Genomic DNA, 21,940 nt, shown 5'->3' on the forward strand with positions numbered 1-21,940 from the left:
GATCTAAATGGGAAGGAAATCCAGAAAAGAGGAGATATATGTATATGTATAGCTGATTCACTTTGCTGTACAGGAGAAACTGGCACAACATTGTAAAGCAACTATACGCCAATAAAAATTAATTTAAAAAAACAGGACATTAAAATGCAAGAGAAGGAACAAGAAAGGGGAAAACGAACAGAAGGTACAAATGGAGTGGAGGAGCAGAGTACAGTAAACCCAGGAGGTGGGCAGAGACGGGGCCGGGCTGGCTGAGCCGGCCCAGAAGACGGACCTCCGTGGGCACCTCCTCTGGTCACTCCCATCCTTGTGCTGCTGCAGCAATCTGGTAACCGTATGCCCTGGGGCCACAGAAGAACTAAACACCTTGGCTAGAATAGCTCATCCAGATGTGAAAGCTGGAAATCCTGCACACTCAGGGCGAGATGGGCCTGAGGTCACCCAGCGTGGCTCCTTGGGCATGAATCACGGAAAGGAAACAGCTATTAAGCACTGGGAAATGGATTCGGGATCCTCTTTGCCCAACGCCCTGGAGCAAGTGAAGTCAAACGGAGTCACTCGTGCTGGGCCCCGGGTGCCCATCAAGGTGAAGTGGACTCTCCCCTCTCCCTGGCCAGGGCCAGCGGGGCTCACAGATATGGACACCCTTCTTCTTGAGGCTGCTTTTGCTTTCGCCCTCCTGCCAGGATGCTCCCCGGGTGTAGCTGGAAGAATAGATCGAAGGCCCCTACGTGCTTGTTTCCTCCCCGGCTTCCTGTGATTATAAGGGCACCCGTTGCCACGGAAACCATCACATGAGGAAATCGGCAGATAAGATCACAGCTTCTAGGAAAAGGACCTCAAGTGCTTGTTTGGGGGGGTGGGTGCGGAGTAGTCAGTAGCTTCGTGTTTAAATTTGAACAAGAAACGGTCACTGGGTGTGGTGGGTTAAAAAAATGGACAAGCCTGGGTGCAAGGCTTAATGTCTCGTGGCCGAGAGTGAGCAGGAGGTCTGGCTGGCGGCAGAGGTGCTGGCGGGAGAGGGAGGCTCTCGGTGTTTCCCGTCATGCTCTGGGGTCCTTATCTGTCAAAAGAATTTGTTGCACACCTACTAGGTGCCAGGAACTGTGCAAGCTGCTGGATGCAGACAGTGACTAAGATTGACGTGGTCCCTCTCTTTGGGCTGCTTCTAGCAGCAAAACTGGTCTTTGAGAGAAAGGATGGGAAAGTTCCCAGGACCCGTGGTGTTGGAGAAGCACCCAAGGATACATGCCATCTACATTTCCTCCCTTCCCAGACACTTGCAAAAGATGTCAGAAGGCGTCATCAGGACTGGTAGACAAATGTCTGCTTCCCCCGGGGAAGCCCATCGTTTCAGACCTGAACTGCCTCCGCCCCCTTCTTCCCTTCGTCACTCTCTTGTCACCACAGACCAGCCTGAGCTCGTCTTGGTCCAGCTAGCAGGCCAGAGCCATAAAGACCAAGCCCCAAGGGAAACTCTTAGAGCCCCCCACTCCCCAGTCTCAGGAACTGCATTCCATCTCCCTGGCTGTCCCATCAGCCCCGCGATGGGGGAAATTCAGACTCTGTGAGGAAGCACTGCAGCTTCTCCCCACCAGGATGCTTCTTCCAAGCTTTCAGCTCTCCGTGATCAGGGCAGGGCGACCATTCATCATCGTCAAAGAGCATTAAACGTTCAGTAGAAGACAGTTAAAATTTCCCAGGAACCAAGAGGTTAGGTAATTTGCCCAAAGTTGCACAGCCGATAAAGCCCCGCATTGACCCAGCTGGCAGCCTGTGCCTTTTATTGGAACGGATTTTACAACGGCACCCTATGGAGTGAAGAGAGCGGTGAAGTGGTTTGCTTCCTTTTTGCCCTTCGTCTTTGACCTCCCCCCCCTGCAGCAGACATGCTCAGGGACCCTCTGGGGGACAAGGCCGCTCCCAGCCCATCCAGATCCTCAGCCATCCTTTCATGCCACCACCTCCGCAGTCGGAAAAGCGGGGCAAGGAAAACGTTCTGATGTATAACCACTCATGTGGTACCACGGGGGCACCAGGGCACCAACTCCTGGTCTTGGAGCGGAGTTCCCGGGGACCTGCGGTGCCAGTCTTCGACCCTTTAGTTGCCGTCATCCCGGGGCAGAGAAGGGCAGGAGGGGGCTCAGAGCAGCAGCACTCAGCCACCAGTGAGGAAGCATCCTGTATTTTTAATGACTGGTACGGCCACTGCTGTGCAACTAGGCAGAATACCGTCCCAGTGCAAGGGAAGAGCAGTGAAATCCATTGGGAACTACGGCTGGTCCGGTGCCCAGGACGGCCGCCTTGCCCGCCTGCTTCTCCCCATGGCATCTGGGGGTGTGTTTTGATGGTTGACAGTTCCCTCTTCATCATCACCCCTTTGCACCTGGCAGGGCTTTATTTAACCCTTCCAGCCAATCAGAACTGGCAGGAGAAAACGGGCTTGATTGCACAGAAGAGAACATCTAAGCTTCCCAGCCACAGCGAGGCCTCACATCGCACCCTCTTGCCACCCTGCCCCTTGGGAACCTCGGGGTCCACCTCTGTGGTCAGGTCACTCCTTATTCTTAGAGAGGGGCTTGGTCCCCGGAGTGTCAAATGTAACAAGTTATACACAGCAGATGTGGCTGGCCTTTTCACACTCCCCATTGTCATTGAGAAAAAGCAGCTTGAAGAGTGGTCAGCCCCATTGTAAAGAATCAGAAAGGACAACACACTGTAAAATGTTCCCTTCTTGGAGCTCAGACTAACCTCTATCTGCCTTCCTGTTAGTGTCTACATTCAGCACTTTTCTTCTTTTCAGCAGTAAAATCATTCTCTGTGGGAGGAGAATGTAACTTTGATCTTTAGAGATGCCCTTTAAATGTGGTTATGGTCAAAAAAGTGACTGTGAAAACTCAATGTCAACAGGCAAAGGTAAATACCCACGGGAGACGTGGAGAAGCGTCTAATGGGAGACGGTGATTAACAGGGACCTCCAGCTCTGGATTCTGTTACATGGCCATCTTTGTGGAACGCCAAGACCCTCTCCTCTGAACTCATTTAGGCTCACTCCCTTAATTTATTAAACTCCATTAAATAAAGTACTTTCATCTGCAAAGGATTCCCATTCCATCTTCTAGGCACTTGGCTGGCTGCCTTTCTCTGGGCCGGCCACAGCAGAAGCCCCCTCCCCAGTTAGTGAAGATCTAAGTGACAAGGAGTGGGGATGGAGGATGGGGGGGGCGGGGGCGGGGCTGGGATGAGGTTAGAAATTTCAATAAGCTACTTTAGAAATCAGCCAAACACTCTGAGTTTCCAGGGCCAATTTGGCTGTGCGGCAGAGCCCAGGATAGTATTAGACAGAGTTAACAAACCGGGAACAGTTTGGAGGGAAGAGTATAGGCTTTGCAGTCAGGCTACGGGTTGGAGAGTCACTAGTTCAGTTTTCTTTACAATAATACGAGGATCCTAACTCACATCCTGAAAGGCTAAATGAGGTGATGGTTGCAAAAGTTCCTTGAAAGCTTCATGTTATCAAATTATACTTGTTCTGTCTATTCTTTCTAATTTTAAAAAGTGGTCCCTGCTTGTTGGTTGTTTGTTTTCTCACTGTTGTTTGTCTGGGGTCATTCCCCTACATGGTTAACAGAGGAGTCAGGCCTTATGGCTGAGTCTGACCCTCCCTCACTGTGCGAACCTGGTGAGGTTAGGCTTTGGGCCTCAGCTTCCCCACGGCGTCTGTCCTGGTGCTGACTCCTGCCAGGCCCTGCCAGTAACCATAGTGAGAAGGATACTCACACAATCCTCCTCTGCCTCCTTTGAATATGGATCTCTTGTTGCTGATTAAAGTGATAGGAGATGCTCCAGTCGCTACATGAGAAATCACCCCCAAATCTAGTGGCAAAAAACAATTATTATGCTTATGAGTTCTGTCAACCTTCGCTGAAGGTCCCTCACTCCCAGGCCTGGAGGCTGAAGCTGGCTGGTGGCTGGTGGCCTCAGTTGCTCTGTGTGTGGACTTCTCCATGTAGTTTCTCTGCTCGGGCTGGTTTGGGCTTCCTCACAGGATGGTGGCTGGTTTCCAAGGGCTAGAGGCCCAAGAGAGAACGAGAAGCAGGTGGAAGTTGTAATGCGTCTATCCCCTGGCCTTGGAAGTCTTGCAAGGTCACTTCTGCCACCTTCCACTTGCTGAGGCGTCATAAAGTCTCCTCTGGGTTCAAGGGGAGGGAAATAGACGCAGCCTCTCAGTGGGGAGTGGCAGAGATTGGAAACACTGTTGTGGCTGATTTGGGGCAAAGGCAACCTTCCTGACCGAGCAGGGCACCTGCGCTGCTCGGCCCAGAAGAGCTTTCAGTTAAAGTTGGGTGACTGATCAATGTTTCCACCTTCTTCCTTGTCCAACTTTGCAGAACATTTACCTCCTTTTCCCTTTGGCACCTGCCGTCTGTGGGATGGAAATAACGGGCAAAATTTGGGCACAGGGCTGGCAATTAGAAGGGAGGGAGAGGCCAAAGTTTTGAGCAAACTCACAGGAGCACCTCTCCTGACACTTCAGATGAGAATGTGCTGACCACCCCCTAGCCACACACACACACACACACACACACACACACACACACACACACACACACACACACACACACACACACACACACACTGCTGCAGAGCCTGCTGGTTTCCCAAAACAGAGAAGACAGAGGACTTTGCCCCCTAGAATCCTGTCTGCATTTTGTATGCTCTCTGGCTGCCAGGAGAAGGGACTTCACGTCATTATGCAAAGAATGTAATAAAAAGCCACAGCTCATGGGCTCCCTGCGGTGACCCGGGGATTAGCTTTCCAGAGGCCTGGTCTGGGAGTCGTGGACCCACTGAGCAGGGGCAGAGGCAGGGAACTCAGTCTGGTCGCTTTTGACATCTTTTTCACTTGCTCCAGCAGAGTTCCTGAGCCACAGAAAGCTGTCCTTACAAGATTCGGGGCAGGACAGGGGAGAGGAGGGGAAGGAAACAACGTAGGGTCAGTTCTTCTCAGGCCCATCTTTTGGGTCATTCCCTGTGCTAGAAATAAATACTCAGCCTAATTGTAAGAATCAGAAAAGGGTTGGGGAAAATTGTGTCTTTTCCTTCTTTAACTCCATTTGGCCCATCACCGTGGCTCGTGTGTGTCCTTCCTGCACATGGACGACAGCAGACATTTCTTCCATGCTTTCCTGCAGAGAATGGGGAGATCCTCACGGCACCCTCTCCAGCATTTTCCCTCTCTGCCTGCATCTCTGCTAAGGTCTTTAGAGATGCAGTTCTTGGCTCACCACTGATGTCAGCCAGGCCATCATGTGGCCATGCTCTGACCACATCCCCCATCACTCAACTGATGTGAGCGTGGAAAATATCCTTTGCTTAATCTAAGGGAAACAAATGGTGGAAGACACATCTGCTGGTATTTAAAAAAAAGGAAAAGAGGGGGGAAAAAAAGTATATATGGCAAATTCCAAAATAAGGGAAGTTTATTTATTAGTGAATTCACAGTTATGCACGTGGCATTCTTCTGATATTTACCACATGCCTGATGTAGGAACAGCAGGATGAGTGGGCGCTGGCCACCTCCTCCCCTCGTTTGCAGGATTATTTCAGTGCCTTATCTGTGCCTCCTAGAGGGCTGAATTCAGAAGCTAGAAAGAGAGAGAGGGCTGAAGCTGCAATGGAACAATCTGATGGTTTGCAAGGAGAAGGAGAAACATAGATTAGGAAGTAGGTTCTCTTTTCTAGAAGCCCATGGAATCTGCATTTCAAATCCAACTATTATCTTCAAACCCGCTCATTTTGAACCTTGGGCAACCTTGGTTACTTTTAAGTAACCAACACAGTTGAGAAGGAGGAATCTCTCAGGCTTTATCTGTCTCCCCTCCCCCTGCCCCCATCTCCAACCCAAAGGGTCCCAAGGCATCTCTCAGCATTGTGCTTCTTTTAAAAAAACCCTTTTTTTTGTTTTTTTGTTTTTTTGTTTTAGTGTTTGCTGTGTCCTAAGAACTTTAGGCTCTTGATTTAGGGAGTTCACTTACCTCGTTTTATATTTATTCAAAATCTGCCAGATTAGGTACTGTTATTATCACCATTCTACAGATGAGGAAATGAAGTTTGTAAAGTATAAATAAATTGCACCAGGTGGTGCATTGATGAGTAACTGATGGAACTTGGACTGGAACGCAAATCTTTCTGACTCCAAAGATTGTGCTCTGTGTACATCTCAACAAACATGAAGAGTCACCCTCAAAGAAGTTATAGTCTAACTGGGAGGTGGATGGTAATGGTTCAGTGCCCAGACAGCAGATCTGAATTTGAATCCCAGGTCACACTCACTTGCTACGTCACCTGAGCTAGTTAGTTCACTTCTCTGAATATCCATTTCCTTATCTGAAAAATAGAGGTGATAACAGCACATCCCTCGTAGAATTGCAGAGAGGATTAAATTAGATCGCTCAGGGAAACCTGATTTGCACTTCATAAATGCTATGATAATCGTCTGCTACTTCGATCTGTTTTCTATAATGGTAACAGGGATGTATTATAAGTGATGTATTAAAGGCACCTTACACAAATTGGGTAAGAAGCACCAAGACTAGTGCCCATTGGCCGTGTACATCTGCTGGCTCCCTGGGCCAGCAGGGCATCCTGGGAAGGAAAGCTGACACGGTTTGGTCAGCACTTCTACGGCCAGTATGACTATCCGCTTAGCTCGGAAATCAAGCTGCCATTCCAAGTAGTTGCCCTTGCCTGAGTGCTCTGGTACACGGGTCAAGTGGGATACTGATGTGCTGGGCCACTTCCCTGCTTGGAGTCAAGGGGCCCTGGGCCTCCCTCTGGGTCTAGGTCTCAGTGGCTGAGGGACCAGAGCATCCTAAGTGACAGGCCTTTCCTTCCCAGCACTCAGCAGAGCAAAGGGATGTGCTTCTCAGGATCCAGTTACTAAGCAAGTCAGGGCTGACTTCACAGGGACAGCGACAAGGGCCGAGAGAGACCCCAGGCTGAGCACCACAGGGGATTAGGGCCACGCCCTCTGTCCTTCCCACTGAAGTCAATTTCCCTGCCATGTGCTCTACAGCAACCCGGACTCAGCACGTCTTTAAAGGATCATTTGACTTCCTCTGAATGAAGGGATCAGTGTCAGGTCCAAAGTCAAAAGGAGAAGTGAAGGAACCCAGCCACCCTGAGAACAGTGTGTGAACTTTTATGCTGATGTTCTCTCTGTCTTCAGCCCATCATCCCGGAGGTAAACACTTAGCAACCATCCCTCAATGTAAAGGTCTTGAACCCCGACTGTGTACTCATTCCTGTAAAGAGTTTTAAGTACAAGTAAGAGTTTCATGTTGAAACTTTTATAAGTTTTAAGAATTTAAGTAAAAGTAAACAGCTTCTAAGACCATAGGGAAAATAACAAGAGCCACAAGCGTGTAACAAGCTACAGGCGTGTTGTTGATCCGTCTGCCAGCTCAACAACTTCTCAGCTGAGCAAAGCAGCTCCTTGGTGCCGACGCCCCCATCAAATCACCCCCAGGGACTTCCGGGACCCCCAGTGGGGACAAGATTCTGTCATACAAGTACGATGGCCACACTCACCTCACACCCCACTCCTGTCGGCCTCTTCCTGCTCCACGCCCATCCTCCTGCAATGCGCCGCTGCCCCAAAAGCAGTTTGGAAAAGACTCGCCACTGCCCATTGGGAACATGCCGTGGGCTTGGTCTCGGGACACCCCCAAAGCTCCAGCCTTGCATGGCAAAACGCCGTTGTTTCCTTTCGGAGCCAGTGTGGATCTTCTCCCCAGCTCTCACGCTCCACCAGGATCCCAAAGCAGCTTGTTCGGGGCCTGGTCTCCCCAAATCTACGATTCCCACTTAATGGTCCTCATCTCCCTCCCCTGCTCATGTTAGGTTTTCTGACCCAGTCCAGGAGGCCAGACAAGGAACCGTTCTCTTGCATCTTCTCTCTCCCCAGCTTCTCCCAGCCACCAATTCTTTTCTCCACCATGTGATGAAACTTTTTTAAAAAGCCTTTTCCCTAACAATGGCTGCAAACAGAAAAGTGTGGTGTGTGTGTGTGTGTGTGTGTATGTTTACCCAAGCAGTAGTCTCACTTGGCCTTTCAAAGTTCAAATGAGTCACAGGGCATTATTATCAGGGAAGGTTTCATGGAGCAAGAAAGATTTCATTTACCTACAAAATGGGAAGAATTGGATGTGTGTCCGGAGCAGGGGGCAAGGAAAGGATGGTCCCAGCGCAAGGACTCACGAAGTCTAGGACACAGGCGGGCACTTGAAGGCCCGATTCGTGCAGCAGTGGGAACAGCGAGCCTGGGGCAGGAAGTGCAGCCTGGATGTCGTGAACGGGGGGCGTGGACGGTGGGCCGCCAGGGCGAAGCTGAGCTCTTGGAAAACAAGCAGATGAGAATAGATGTGCGATGGCTGAAACCGAGGATGCTCTCGGAGGGATCTGAGCCCGGGTTGTGGCAGATGATGGTATTTACAGCTTTCAAGGGAGTGGATCTGGCGGGGGAACGTGCAGGGTGGGCTGGGTGAGGGACTAGGTACTCGCTCACGGAGGAAAGAGTCTGAACAAAACAGCGGAGGGAGCCGAGGACGGGACTGGACAGAAAGGGGAAGGAGAGGCGTTCTGGAGTAAACCAGCGTCCTCGCCTCCTGTGACGTGGTCCCTTGACTGGAGCTTCCTTTGATTGTGAACTGAAGGAAACTTTTTCCCAAAATGACTTCAAACCGGTTTTGTACCATCTACCACACTGCACTCTGTTCTGTAAAGTATTTTTTCTCATCTACTTAAGAAGTCTCTCCTTGGTCAGCCTCCAGAAATCCCAGCTTGGTCTCATCTGGCCTCTGTTGCTGTGAACCCCGGTTTTGCCATCTGCTTGGTCCCTCTGACTTGACTACCTTGCTTCTCTGCTCCCTGACCTGCCATCTCTGGGGATAATGATGGTAGGAATCTTCGCCCGAGTATCACTATCCCCGGTCCTGCCCCCCAGGCCTCCTGGCCTCCGTTATTCCATCATCTTCTCCCCCAACCCAGAGGAAAGGAGATGGAAGAAATACTTTAATTGGAAACTGCAAGATTTGTGCATGATCAAGCAAGCATGTAAGCCGCTCTCCACGGCAGAAGATGATACCTGATTCCTTAGGGGTAGTCTCTTTTTGTAGCAGAACTGGTGACTGTTCATCCGTCACCAAAAGGGCATTTATGGGTCCTAGTTGGTAATGCAGCTCCGCTCCTAGTGTAGAACCCCAGGAAGTTCCTGGGCTCAGATTCAGGCCTCTGGAAGATGACAGTGTCACACTTTTCACCTCGGGACCACCGTGTGCCTGGATGACGGTTCAGACCCCTGGTTTGGGGTGTGGAGCCCGCGCGGATCCCTAACTGAAAAGGACAGTGGATATAATAACCAACAGACACGTGGTTCCAAGAAGCACAGCTTTCCTCGGAGTATGCCACAGGGCAGCAGGTGGAAAGTGAAGGATCCCAGTAGATTTTAGGTCTGAATCAAGGGACCCGCCCTGTCCTTTCCATACTGTGCAGGCAGCTCAGCTTCGAAACTGCCGTCTCCGGCCATGTCTATACTCTGCAAAGCCTTCTGGTGTAGGAGCACACTTCCCGGACTATGTTCCAGTTATTCTTTCCTGATCCCAGCCGGAAACAGCTGCAGAAGAACCTCTTCCTTTGAAGTATGGCTGTCCTCCTGCTGGGGTTGAGAACAGCCGTGGGAGAAAGGGCGACACTTAGCTGGTAGAGCAGATTGTAATTTTAGAGGTATGGGAGCGGGGGCTAAAGTAAAGATGCCATAGTAGGGCTGCCATAGCAAAATACCACCGACAGTGTGGCTCAGGCAACAGAAGTGTATTTTCTCACAGCTCTGAAAGCCGGAAATCCAAAATGGGGTGCTGGCGGGTCCTGAGGCCTCTTCTTGGCTTGCAGATAAGCTGCCCTCTTGCTGCTTCTCCACATGGTGGTCCCTCTGTGCTCACCACCCCTGGTGTCTCTCCACGTTTCCAAATATCCTCCTCTTATAAGGACATCAGTCATATTGGATTAGGACCCACCCAAAAGGCCTCATTTCAACTTAATCATCTCTTTAAAAATCTTATCTCGAAATACAGTCAGATTCTGAGGAACTGGGGTTAGGGCTTCAGCATATGAATTTTAAGGGAACAACTCAGGCCATAGCAGGTGGCCTAAGAGAATCTTTACTGGAAGCTAATAACCATCAAAGCTAACTTTACTGGGTGTCACAATGTGCCAGAGACCGTGCTAGACATTTCTCCTGTAATATTACATCACCTCTCCACGATTACAGATTGTGTAATTATATTTAGATTATATTGATTATAATTAATTCTAGATGGTGAATTACTACCTTTTCTGAAACGTGGTCAACTTAATTTGGTGGAATTGTGTGATCTAGTGACCATCACACCCCAGTCCATGACCTGGGTCGCTGTGATCTGCCGTGCGCTGGATGATGAGAGAATCTCATGACCCTGCTTGTGTTGGTAGACCTCCGGAAAGTGCGATGCTGCCGCCTTTCTTCGTCCGCCGTCTCCACCTGCCCCGGCAGGTGATGGGACAGTAGGCATGGGAAGATCAGCCCTGACTCCTCCATCCACATAGCTGGGATTCCGCCCTCTTTCCTGGGCAGGCTGAATCCTCACATTTAGGACTGGAAACTGTCATCTGAAGGAATCAGGCAGGAAAGGATGACGGAGCACTGTGTCCCGGGGAGGCAGGCAGCCTCCCATCTGCATCTCAGATCTTTAAGATGCCCCAGCACATCCTAGAGCACCTCTAAGCAAACAAGCTAGACACCTGTACCTAGGTCTTCTCATTCAATCACCTATCAACTCTGAAAAAGCTATTCTTATTCCTGTTTGCAGAGAAGGAAACTGAAACTGGAGGGGACCACAACCCTGGGCCTCACCCTTCTTCCCTGGTGTGACCTTGAGCCACATACTTAACCTCTTCGGGTGGGTCTCACTGGCCTCACCTGTAAAAGAAATGTCCCCACTCCTATGCCCCGTAGCTTGACTGCTTCCCCACCTAGTAAGGGGCACTTCTGTTTATCCCGAGAGAGCCCGGGGTTCAAGCACCACCCCAACCCACGGGTGTGCTCTGTGTAACCATTCTTCCTGGTCTCCCGCTCCCCACCCTCCTTTCTGGGGGTCCCAGCCTATAGACCCAACAGATGGACACACTCCCGGGGGTCTGCATCCCCGCTCCACTGCCCAGACTGCCTCGTCACCCAGGGTAACCTGCAGAGAACCCACCAAGCTTGCGTAACTGGGCAGCCCTGGGCCAGCCCGCCAGTCCCCAGGGAGGGTAGGTGGGGAGCGGTGCTGGCTGAAGAGTGACGCCGGGCTTCTGTCTCCTATCTGCCCTCCAGGAGGCTCTGTCGGTGGTGAGCGACGACCAATCCCTCTTCGACTCCGCCTACGGACCGGCGGCCCATCTCCCCAAAGCCGACATGACCGCCTCCGGGAGTCCCGACTACGGCCAGCCCCACAAGATCAACCCCCTCCCCCCGCAGCAGGAGTGGATGAATCAGCCCGTGAGGGTCAGTGTCAAGCGGGAGTACGACCACATGAATGGGTCCAGGTAAGCCCACCAGGCCTGTGCTGCCCAGGGTCGGGGGCCGGGGGAGGCTGGGCCCCCTCCCTCCTTCGCCCCCACCCCGGCTCGCTCCTCTGGGGCTGAGTCAGCAGATCTGGCACCAAGGGGTGTTTGCAGCAGATGGGGCTCTGATGCTGGGCCGGGGAGCCCGAGCCAGTCCCCAGAGAGCTGGGGTGAGAGGGTTACTTGAGGGCTGGGGCAGAACAGGGCCGGAAGCCCCCCTGCTCTCTGGGCTCCGAGGCAGCCCTCAGGCCCACGACACTAACAGGCACTTTCGGAGCATCTACCTTATGTCAGGCCCAGGTGCAGCCCCTCTTAGGGATAACGAAGCAATAAGATACTCTTCCGTGTCTTGTTCCAGATACTTGGCCTCTCTGGGTGGGTCTCACTAGAGCAAAGATGACCAAACCATTCTTGGAATAAAAGTCCAGGATGATGGTGAGGGTGAACACATCTGAGGGCTCCCCGTGCGAGGGAGGACATGTCACACTTGGAAAGGGTGTTGGGAGTTAGTGCCACCCGGGGCGGGTAAGACTTTGCAGATAGAGATGGACAGAAGAGGACCGAGGAGAAGAAAATCACAGGGACGAGGAAGAGCACACCTGGGGGGCGGGTGGCCTGGGTCCAGTCCTGCCTCTGAACGTGGGCCAGTTACGGGCCCCTCTGAGCACCAGCAGCCTCCTTTCTGCACGGCTGGAGCATTTACTCTTCCGTAGGCTTGTTACAAGGGTCGACACTGATGCTGTAGGAGAAAGGACTCAGGACAGGACCCTGGACTTGGAAAGTGCTGGATATCCCAATAGTGACCATCATGAGCCAAGATCGAAAATAGAGAAAATGGTAGTCTCGTTCATGAAACGTCAGGCAAGCCAAGGGGCCTACGGCACAGGGAGATAAAAATGGAAATTAAGAGAGACCCCTGATGGACAGGCTAAGAAAATAGGGAATTTATTCCACATATAGACGCCCACTTGAAACATAGACGTGACATCTGAACATCATAAGAGCTGTGACTTGAAAGCTAAGGATCATTGTACACAGAGAGTGGGGAGGGGAAGTCGGAAAGATAAGTAAAGAAATTAGTGAAATATCCCAGGTAGGAAATTAGATAGTTCTGAACTAGAGTGATGGCACTGACTGTGGAAATAAAAGCAGAAAGACACGTGAGGGACATATCCGGGGGATAATTCACGGGGCTTAAGTGGATAAATATTGCACTGGGGGGAGGGGTTTGTGAGAGGAAAGAATCGAAGATTGGCAAAGCTTGGATGTTTCCAAGAAGGACAGAGCCAGCAGCAGTCACAGGGGGCAGGAGGAGGACATGCTTTGAGTTGGGATGTCAACATTCCCCACGAGATGCATCGGGAGCAATCAGTAGGACATCCAGATCAAAACATCTACGGGGCCCTGGAAACCGAAGCTCAGATACGACTGGGGTTTGGAATTTAGGTTTGGGCATCATCGTGGAAGAGTTCTAACTGTGCTGGTGGAGGAGGTCACGGAGGAAACAAGTCTAGAGAGAGCAGGAGGAGGGGTGCGCGTGTGGTGGGGAGGCACCCCCCAGATGGCCCTGGTCTCGGACCTGCCTGTGGAAACACCTGACCCCAACACACTCCAACCCCACTAACCAAAACCAGCTGCTGGGATCCCAGGCATCTCCCCAGCCTCTAGGATTTCAGGGAAGCTCAGGGGGTCCAAGCCAGGAGCCCCTCCAGTGAGTGAGTGTCTCTCCACAGAGAGAATGAGGGTAATGACCTGCCCCCAGTGCAGGGAGGACGGAGTTTGTCAAACATCTTTCCACGTTACCATTTGCTCCCCCCCACTCTCCCATGAGGTCCATATTGTAATTGCGTCTTGACATCAGAGGCAAAGCGGGCTTTGAGATGGTGAATGACTTGCCTAAGGATTCAGAGGAGGCAGTGCTGGCCCCGGAGCCCAGGCTCGCGGATCCTGGCCCTGTGGCCCACCTCTCCGCCCCCTCTGCCTGCGTGTTGTGCCTCTGCCACCGTCTCGTGTCTGCCGACACCCACCCCGCAGCATGGAGGGCCGTTCAGCAGGGCCTCCCAAACTGGCCTGAACACAGGAGCTCCCGACGCTTGCCGACAGTCCAGATCCACCCTTGGACAGGCTTTGGTCTGCTGTAGCCTGAATCCAACCCCCGCTCCCCTCCACTGCCCTCGCCCCGTCCAAGCACCTCTCCTTCTAGGCCACCTGGGAGCAACCTTCTTCCCCCCACTTCCTCTTGCCTTCCTGAAATCTCATGATCAGACAGCAGCCAGAGTCCTCCTTTCAAAAGATTTAACTTTCTTGCTAAAAATCCTTTAATGGCTTATGACAAAAATCCAAAGTCCTTCACCATCCCTCTGACACCCTCTTCGCCCTCCACCCCCATCTCTCTCCTTCCGTCCACACCGGCCACACGAGACTCTAGCTGCTCCTGCATGCCAAGCACATGTGTTCCTTCTTTCTGGAACATTCCTACTCCATCTGGTCTTCTGACTCTCTCCTTCACTTGTTTTACGTCTCTGCCGGAATGTCCCCTTCTCAGAGGCCTTCTCTGACCACCGGATCTGAAACAGCACCCGCCAGTGTTTACCCTGCTTGGGTCCTTCCCGGCTCTCGGCACACCCCTCACTAAAGTGCGGGCAGGGCGTCGTTTGTTTACTGAGCAGCGCCTGGCACGTGATCATTGGCTGTTCCACACGCGGTTGTTAAATATGTGAATGAACGCGTGGCTAACGTGATTCAAAGGTGAAGAGGTTCCTCTATAGTCATGTAGGTCATCCGTGTACAAGCCGGGACAGAGACCCAAGACCCAAGACCCTGTGTCTGTGCTCAGGTGAGCCTGCATTTGTGAGCTGACCGCTCCCTCCCCTACTGCAGGGAAGCCTCAAGCACTGCAAGATACTAATCCTGGGCAAAGAGGGTCCCCCCAAGGAAATCGGTTTTCAGAACCCCCTTGCCAGCTCGTCCCTGGCTCCGGTCACACCAGAAGCCAGCTGGAGGCGAGTTGTGTGAAGACCCCAGGGACCAGACGTGATATCTACCTGGCTCTGGTTACACAAAGCAGCCCCTGCTTTTGATCTGCCGGTCTTGACCAGAGCTAGGAGCCGGTGACAGAGTAGGTTCAGAAACCGATGTCGTCTCACCCCTCCTGGGAAACAAAGAAGATCCAGTGCACTCTCAGAGCCAGGCAGGCTAGGCACAGCCGTCACTGGCACCTCTTAAATATCCTCTAAGTGCTCACATGGAAACTGGACGGTGGGCAGCAGGGAGCGAGGATTCTCAGAAAAATGTCTTTTCCTAAGATGGAATCACGTCAGATCCCATTATTTGAAAACTCAAAAAGAAACAATGTGATGAAACAGATGCCAGCCTATTTAAATCTCTCACCTGCCACTCTGTGCTTCTATCCTCCAAGTAACACTGATGATGGTACTTTTAACGCAAAAGATAATTCCTGACTTCAGATGAAAAAACCAGAGTGTAACATTTGGGATCTCTTGGCTCCCAGACTGAATCTGTGCTTTCTTTTCGAGGCAGTAACCACTGGTCACAGGTTGCTTTGGAGCCCCTGAACTATGGCCTATGCAAAATGGACATGTGCTTGAAATATATTTTAACATACTGGCTTTAGAAGACTTAGTGTAGAAAAAAAGTGAAGTATCTCATTAATTTTTTATATTGATTTTATTGAAATGATCGTCTTTGGGCTGTATTGAATTAATATATTGATACATTTTAATATATTATCAAAATTCATTTTACCTTGTTTTTTTTTTATTTTAAAAATGTGGCTGCTAGAAAATTTTAAATTATATATGTGGCCCCTTCGATTGGACAGTGCTGGGCTAGAATGTTTTGGACCGTCCCGTGATTCACTGTGAATTCTCGCCATGTTCTTTGTTAACTTGGGATTCTGAGTTAGTTGATGCTTATCAGAGACCCCACAGATACATGTGTCACTGGAGGGGGTATTCTGTGCACCTAAAGCTACAAGACCCTTCTTGCTTCCTATGCCGCCAGCAAGTCAGAGGGGCCGGTGGAGAGACGGAGGTCGGAGGAGCTCATAGAAATTCGAGCTTGCCCGCGTTGAGGAAGGTCCGCTCTCTTTCTCTGTACCTTCCCCTGTGGTTGAATCTGTTAGCATGAGTTGCTCTTCAAACAGTGTGGCACATAGGCTCTGTGCTGGATGTAGACTTCAGCATCTCGATCCCAGCTGTGGTCTGCAATTAACTCTCAGCTTCATCCTGTCCCAACCACAGGTTTTGGGGATAACATCCCATGAAGGAAAAAAAATATATCAACTTATAGAGGGGAAATGCAAAGACTCGCTTGCCTGACCTGCTGGACCAGAGTTCAGCATTAGTCTGCCCCGACGCTCCCTAGACTGGCCAGCAGGATCCGGATGCCCTTATTAGACACCTACAGACTTCAGTTCTACATACAGGAAGACGAGCCCCACACACCCTGTCACTTCTGCCTCCGAATGCAGAGTGCCTTCCTAAGGTGCTTCCTAAAATTCTGAACCTCACAATACGAAGCATGTCACACATAAGCTGGGTGGGAGGCATACTCAGGGTTCTGGAGAAGCTATGAGCATCTACTACATACGAGTTAGGGTGATGGCTTTACTATAGGTGATTTCTTGTCTTGAAATTTGCTTTTAACATATTGCATCTCCTTTTCAAAAACAAAAAAGACATATGCACACATCTCTGCATGGCTCCTACGGAAATCCTAAAGACAGCACAGATTTGTTTAATTTCCATACAGTGTAGGTACACATGTTGTGGAAGACACACAGGATGTGGAAGACACACATGATGTGGAAGACACACCTGATAGTCCTAATGCAACCACAGGGCTCCAGTAGACCTTGGGACCTCACGTTAGCTGTGTGGATATTGCGTATCCATTGACAGTAAGCCTGGGCTGCAGATCTGTGGGTCTGGATGACATACCCTGAGTTAAGTTGCTCCGAGTTGAAAGGGAAGGTAGAGAAGATGTTTGCATAGTCTGAAGGGGTTATCTTTGGGCAAAGTCTTTGAAATCTCCTTCTATCCAAACACTCAAGATTTCTCATCTTGTTTTAAATCACTTGACAGTTTGCAAGGCACTTCTGGAAACCAGTAGTAGCCTTTTTAAAGCAATGCTCCCTGAACACACACAGATAAAACCAGAGGAGTAGAGAGCCTATGTCCAGTGGTGAAAATAAAGGACAAGATTGCAGGGTCCACAACGCCTTTGCTGGGGCCTCCGCTGCATGGCTTTTCTGAGCGGGAGATGCTCTGAGTTACCGTCTCAGAGCCATCACCTCCCCCCGCGCTACCGTGGCAGCCCCAGGCCCTCCCGTCACCTGTCCCGGTGCTGTCAGCTGCCTGTGGGCCCTGACCCCATGCTAGCTGTAAGTACAGGTCTCAATACAAATCAGCAGCAGTATGGGCAAGATGAATGGCGAAACCTCTCTCCCTCCACGCGTGCCCCCCCCTTGTTTTCATCGGGCCTCTTCACGGGCGCCAGCTGCCTCACTGAAGAGCAGCCTTTATGCTGTGCTTCACCTGTACCCCACTAACCACCCCCCCCCGCCCCCCGCCTCGCAGTAGCTGGGGAGGCCCCGAGTCAGGCCTGTGCTGTCTGCAGAGTCACAGAGCCGGGAGCCCCAGCGCGGAGGGGAGCGCGGCAGGTGGGTGGTGAGGGCGTGGCTTTCCCTCCTTCTCTCCCAGAAGCCGGAGGAGGGCCAGGGTGGTGGCCAGGGCTTCTCCCTTAGGGCGCCCCTTTGCAGATCTTAGGGCCTGGGACCAAGGACAGGGCCTTGTTCCCGAAGGAGAAGCAGCCAGGCGGGCACAGGGCAAGCAGATCACCTCGCCCCGCTGGGGAGCAGGTGCGAACACGGGGCGGGGGAGGGGTTGGACCCGGAAATATGGCCGCTTTCTTTGTGATAGGAAACGAGAAGGTTCCCATTACTGGCCGGCCCCCGTGGTCACCCTAGCAGGAGAACACGGGGCCTGACCCTGTTCAGATGTCCTCCCCGGGGATCTGGCCTGCCCCCCCCCCCCCACTCCCCCAGCAGGTGCTTCTCTCACCGCAGTGCTCAGGCTCCTTACCAGGTGACACACCAGGCAGCTTTCACCAAACAATTCCTCTTTCCAAATTTGTTTTTCTCTCCTCCTGGCCCCAGGGACTGGCCCTGCCCCAGGCACCTATGGCATAAGGGGTCATTTCATTGCGATGCTTTCTGAGGTCTGACTTTTCACCTCTGCATGGCAAGGGGTCCGTTTTGGGCACAGAAATCCCCAGAGGCCCAGCTGACGTGGAAAAGAATTTTCACAACTCGTCTCCCCGATGTTTCCAAAGTGGGGCGCAGCCCGCGGAGGGCAAGTCCCCTTCCGCCACGCCCGCCCCCGCCCGACACCGCCCCCTCGCAGAAAGTTCTCTGGCCCCCGCCAGGGGAAGTGTGTGCTCTGGCAACCTCACCCTCTGCACTGCGTTCCCAGCCAATGAAAACGTTGCTCTCTTGGTTAAAGGCCAACTTAATCCTCCAAACTTCTGCTGCACTTGGGTTGTTTCACCATGTTCAAGTATGCTGGGAAAGGCTGCCAGGCCGTGGTGGTGTGTGTACGTGTGTGTGCATGCATGCATGTGTGCATGTGCCTGCATGTGCGTGCATGCGTGCATGGGTGCGTGTGCGTGCGTGGGTGCGTGTGCCTGCGTGGGTAGCGTATGCGCCTGTGTGCGCATGCGCCCACTTGCGGTTAGCCTTGAGGAGGCTGAAGGGGACCCCGCCAGCTCCGCAAGAGCTCAGCTCAGACGCAGCACCAGGGTCTTTCTGGGACTGCTTCATCGCAGGCCAAGTCCTTCTCCAGCAGAAGCCAAAGGGCCAAACTCTGGTGCAAAGCCCCGATGTGCTACTGCCTCCTCTCAGACTGCTATGGGGACATTAAACCTTTAACAATCTGGGGCTCTGACGGCTGGTTCTTGGTTCTCTGCCTGGAAAAACAGTAGGCGAATAGTAAAACCTTAAATTCTAACATGTGTAAGTTATACATCTTATTTTCATTTTCAGCCCATGTTCCCCTCTGTAAGACATCAGGAAAAAATTACCGTCTGACTTCTAATATCTCAGTGGGGCATTTATCTCCCAGCTATGATAAGTGATCTTCAATATTTTTTTCCTTTCAGATTAAGAAACAAATTCATTTAATTTTCCTTATTGAATGTGCTCTGGCCTCCCCCGCCCTGCCGAGTCCCCGCCCTCCCAGGCTGTTACTCCCTTCTCCTGGCTCAGTGACTGCTCTCCTGCCCGCCGGGCTTCGGCCTTCGCAGGACGGGCGGGTCGATCTGGCACAACGCTGGTCCTTAAGGCCTCGGGATGGTCTGTTCCTGCCCACAGCAGAGTGAGGGAGGGCAGCGGCCAGGCCTCTGGAAAGCCCTGCCCGAGGTTCTGCGGCCCGGAGTTGGCCGGCTGTAATCTGAACCTTATCTGAACTCCTGGGTCTGAAAGCCTGGTTTGGAGCTCTTGCGAGGACTGGCTGTCTCCCAGGTTGCCAGAACTGATGCTTCCTGCTCCAGACAACCAGGGCTGCAGCCTTTCCTTGGCCTCTAGTCATCTCCCTCGGTCCTGCCGCTGCTGGAGCGGCTGAGCGGAAGTGAGGGCAGGGTAGGTTGGCACTGCCTGGGCACGCCTGATGGGGGCAGTTCCATGGCCCTGGGCTCGGGGTAGGCAGAGTGTTCTGCCAGGCTGCTGTGGGCACCAGGTGGCCCCAAGTGAGATGTCAGCTCAGTCACCAGACAGATGCTCGTCGCTGAGCTGAAGCCCTGTGCTTCCACACTGTAAAGTATCAGGGGCTAACCCGGCCGTGTGCTTCCCTGGTTTCCTTAACTGTAGAAAGGAGATATTAACCCTTGCCATGCCTATCCTGACAGGTGATTGGGAAGTTCAAATAGAACATGGTGTGAGAAACACGTTAAGATGATATACATGCCACAGAAATAACTCACTCCAAAAACAGTGATGGCTTACCCCCTCTGTAAGGCACTATAGAAGGGGTTTAAAAAGGTGTATTTGTCTAAAACCCACTTATACGGGGTGCCTAGAATAGTCAAATTCATAAAGTCAGAAAGTACACTGGTGGATGCCAGGGGCCGGGGAAGGGGAATGGGGAGGTAGTGTTTGATGGGGACAGCGTTTCAGTTTGGGAAGGTGAAGAATTCGGGAGATGGATGATGGTGAGAGTTGCACAGCCATGTGAATGTACTTAGTGCCACTAAACTGTACAGTTGAATATGGGTAAAATAGTATGTTTTATGAGACTTTTACCACAATAAAAAATAACTTAAAAAAAAAAAAAGTCATGGCCATCCAGCCAGGGGAAGGGCACCTGCCAGGCTAAGCATCACATGATGTGACAGGTCCTAGAGCCACGGCAGAAGCAGGGTGTTGTGGGAGCGGGGAGAGGCCTGTCTGGGAGCGAGGTCTAGTGCACGCGCCTCGGGACCGTAGGTCGCCTGGCCACAAGGCTAAAAGTGTCAGCTGCAGGCAGAGCGGGAGGGCAGCAGCGCCGAACTCAGAGGTCCAGACTCCAGTCTGAGGGCAGCGAGGGGCTGCCAGAAAGGGTTTAAGTACCGTAATTATAGGATTGGGCTGGGATTTGGAGAAAACTCTGGTGGCCGCGTGGATAGAAATAGGGCAGCGTCAGCAGCGCCCTCGTCCGCGTCATTCCCCCAAATGGGGCCGGGCAGCGGCTCCACGGATGTGCTGGTGGCAGCGGTGGCGGTGACACTGATGGCTTCCTCTGGGCTTTGTCTTCTCTTGCTCCAGGGAGTCTCCGGTGGACTGCAGCGTTAGCAAATGCGGCAAGCTAGTGGGCGGAGGCGAGTCCAACGCCATGAGCTACAACAGCTACATGGACGAGAAGAACGGCCCCCCTCCCCCCAACATGACCACCAACGAGAGGAGGGTCATCGTCCCCGCAGGTACTTTGGGAGCCAGTTCGCTGGCTGCCACCCGCGTCCTCAGTCTTCTGGGCTAGTCGTCCCAGTGGGCAGGTCCCAGTGGGCACCTACACCTTCACCTGGTACCCCGGTACCCTGGTTTCCCTACACCTGGTACCCTGTTCTCTATGGAAATGCTGACTTGGGAAAGCTGCACTTCCCACCTTCTTCCCTGGCTGCCCTCCAAGACAGTTTCCCAAATGTCACCAGAGCCCTGAAGCGCAGATGCTGGAAGCCCTGCCCTCAAACAGGTCACATCTCAGGGTCTACCCTTGGTGCCTTGTTCCACAGGACGAGGCCTGCAAAGAGAGGAGAGGCAAGGCCTTCGGAACCCAAAAGGAAGCCTGGGGACACCCAGGTGTGCCCACCCTTGCCTTTAAGGAGAAGAGTGGCTACAGGGGTCTGTCCCGTCCATCAGGCATGCACTTCCTGGCATCTGCAGGGTCTTACCTTTCCAAAATTACAGCCAGCTCTTCCGGGTTCAAAACACAAATAACTATATTTAACAAAAGGAGAGCCTGAACATGTGTGCAGCGAGTTATGTCATGAGGTAAAAATAGGCGATTTTTCCTAGGTATTGGTGCTTTTGGTTACAGAAAATAAAATTATTGTTCAAGCCTTCCGTGCGTTGGCTGGACACTCCGCCTCGGCTGGTGAACTCAGCTGCCTGGCTGAAAAGGGAGGAAAAACCACCAGGTGTAGAGTCCATGCCAGGTAGAAGGAGCCAGAGTGTCCAAATCTGAAGCAAAGTGAATGACTTACCAAAATCAGTTTACCAAGAAGGCTAACCCCTTCCATTTGGAAAAGTGTAAATGTAGTTGTGTCTGAGAGCCAAGGATTAGATGTCTCTTTGAGGTAATCCAAAGGAATCTGCGGCTCGGTCTAGAAGGTGTGGTTTTGTAATGGGCCGCTCCGTCCTAGGCTCTTTGTATTTCTTTTCCATGGGAAGCTGTGTGTCACCGTCTCCTAGGAACACAGCCACATGCTTGTATCCTGGGCCAAACTCAAGGTGGCAGGCGCGGGAGGTGTGGGAACAGGTGAGGCAGGAGAGGGCTGGACCAGCGGGAACTTTTCTGTGCCCTGCAGGACTTGAAAACCGCTCAGAAAGCATGTTTATTTCCTTTCTCCACAAGCGCGTGACCTCAGAGAGGAAGGGGAAGAATAGCTCCGTATACTGAGTGCCTCTCGGTGCCAGGCGCTGTGCAGATGGCCTCATCCCTGTGACGCTACTTCTATCTTGTAACGTCCGATCTCCCCTCCCCGGGAACGCCAGCTAGGCGTGTGTAGCTCAGGTGCATTAGTGAGA

At 52.1% G+C, this 21,940-nt stretch overlaps 1 protein-coding gene across 6 annotated transcripts in view; it reads left to right on the forward strand.

Annotated features, from left to right (window-relative positions):
- Window positions 1-21,940, forward strand: part of FLI1 (Fli-1 proto-oncogene, ETS transcription factor) — a 121,342-nt gene that overhangs the window by 59,025 nt on the left and 40,377 nt on the right. For 5 of the 6 annotated variants that reach the window (XM_057553504.1, XM_057553508.1, XM_057553506.1 and 2 more), the window contains 2 exons: window positions 11,414-11,625; window positions 20,462-20,616. In XM_057553504.1, the coding sequence (XP_057409487.1) occupies window positions 11,414-11,625; window positions 20,462-20,616 (367 nt within the window). Of the gene's footprint in view, window positions 1-10,977; window positions 10,998-11,413; window positions 11,626-20,461; window positions 20,617-21,940 lie in introns of those variants that run through there. The other variant, XM_057553507.1, reaches the window with a different exon arrangement.

Source organism: Balaenoptera acutorostrata, chromosome 9, assembly GCF_949987535.1.
Source record: "Balaenoptera acutorostrata chromosome 9, mBalAcu1.1, whole genome shotgun sequence".
NCBI classification, from domain to species: Eukaryota; Metazoa; Chordata; class Mammalia; order Artiodactyla; family Balaenopteridae; genus Balaenoptera; species Balaenoptera acutorostrata.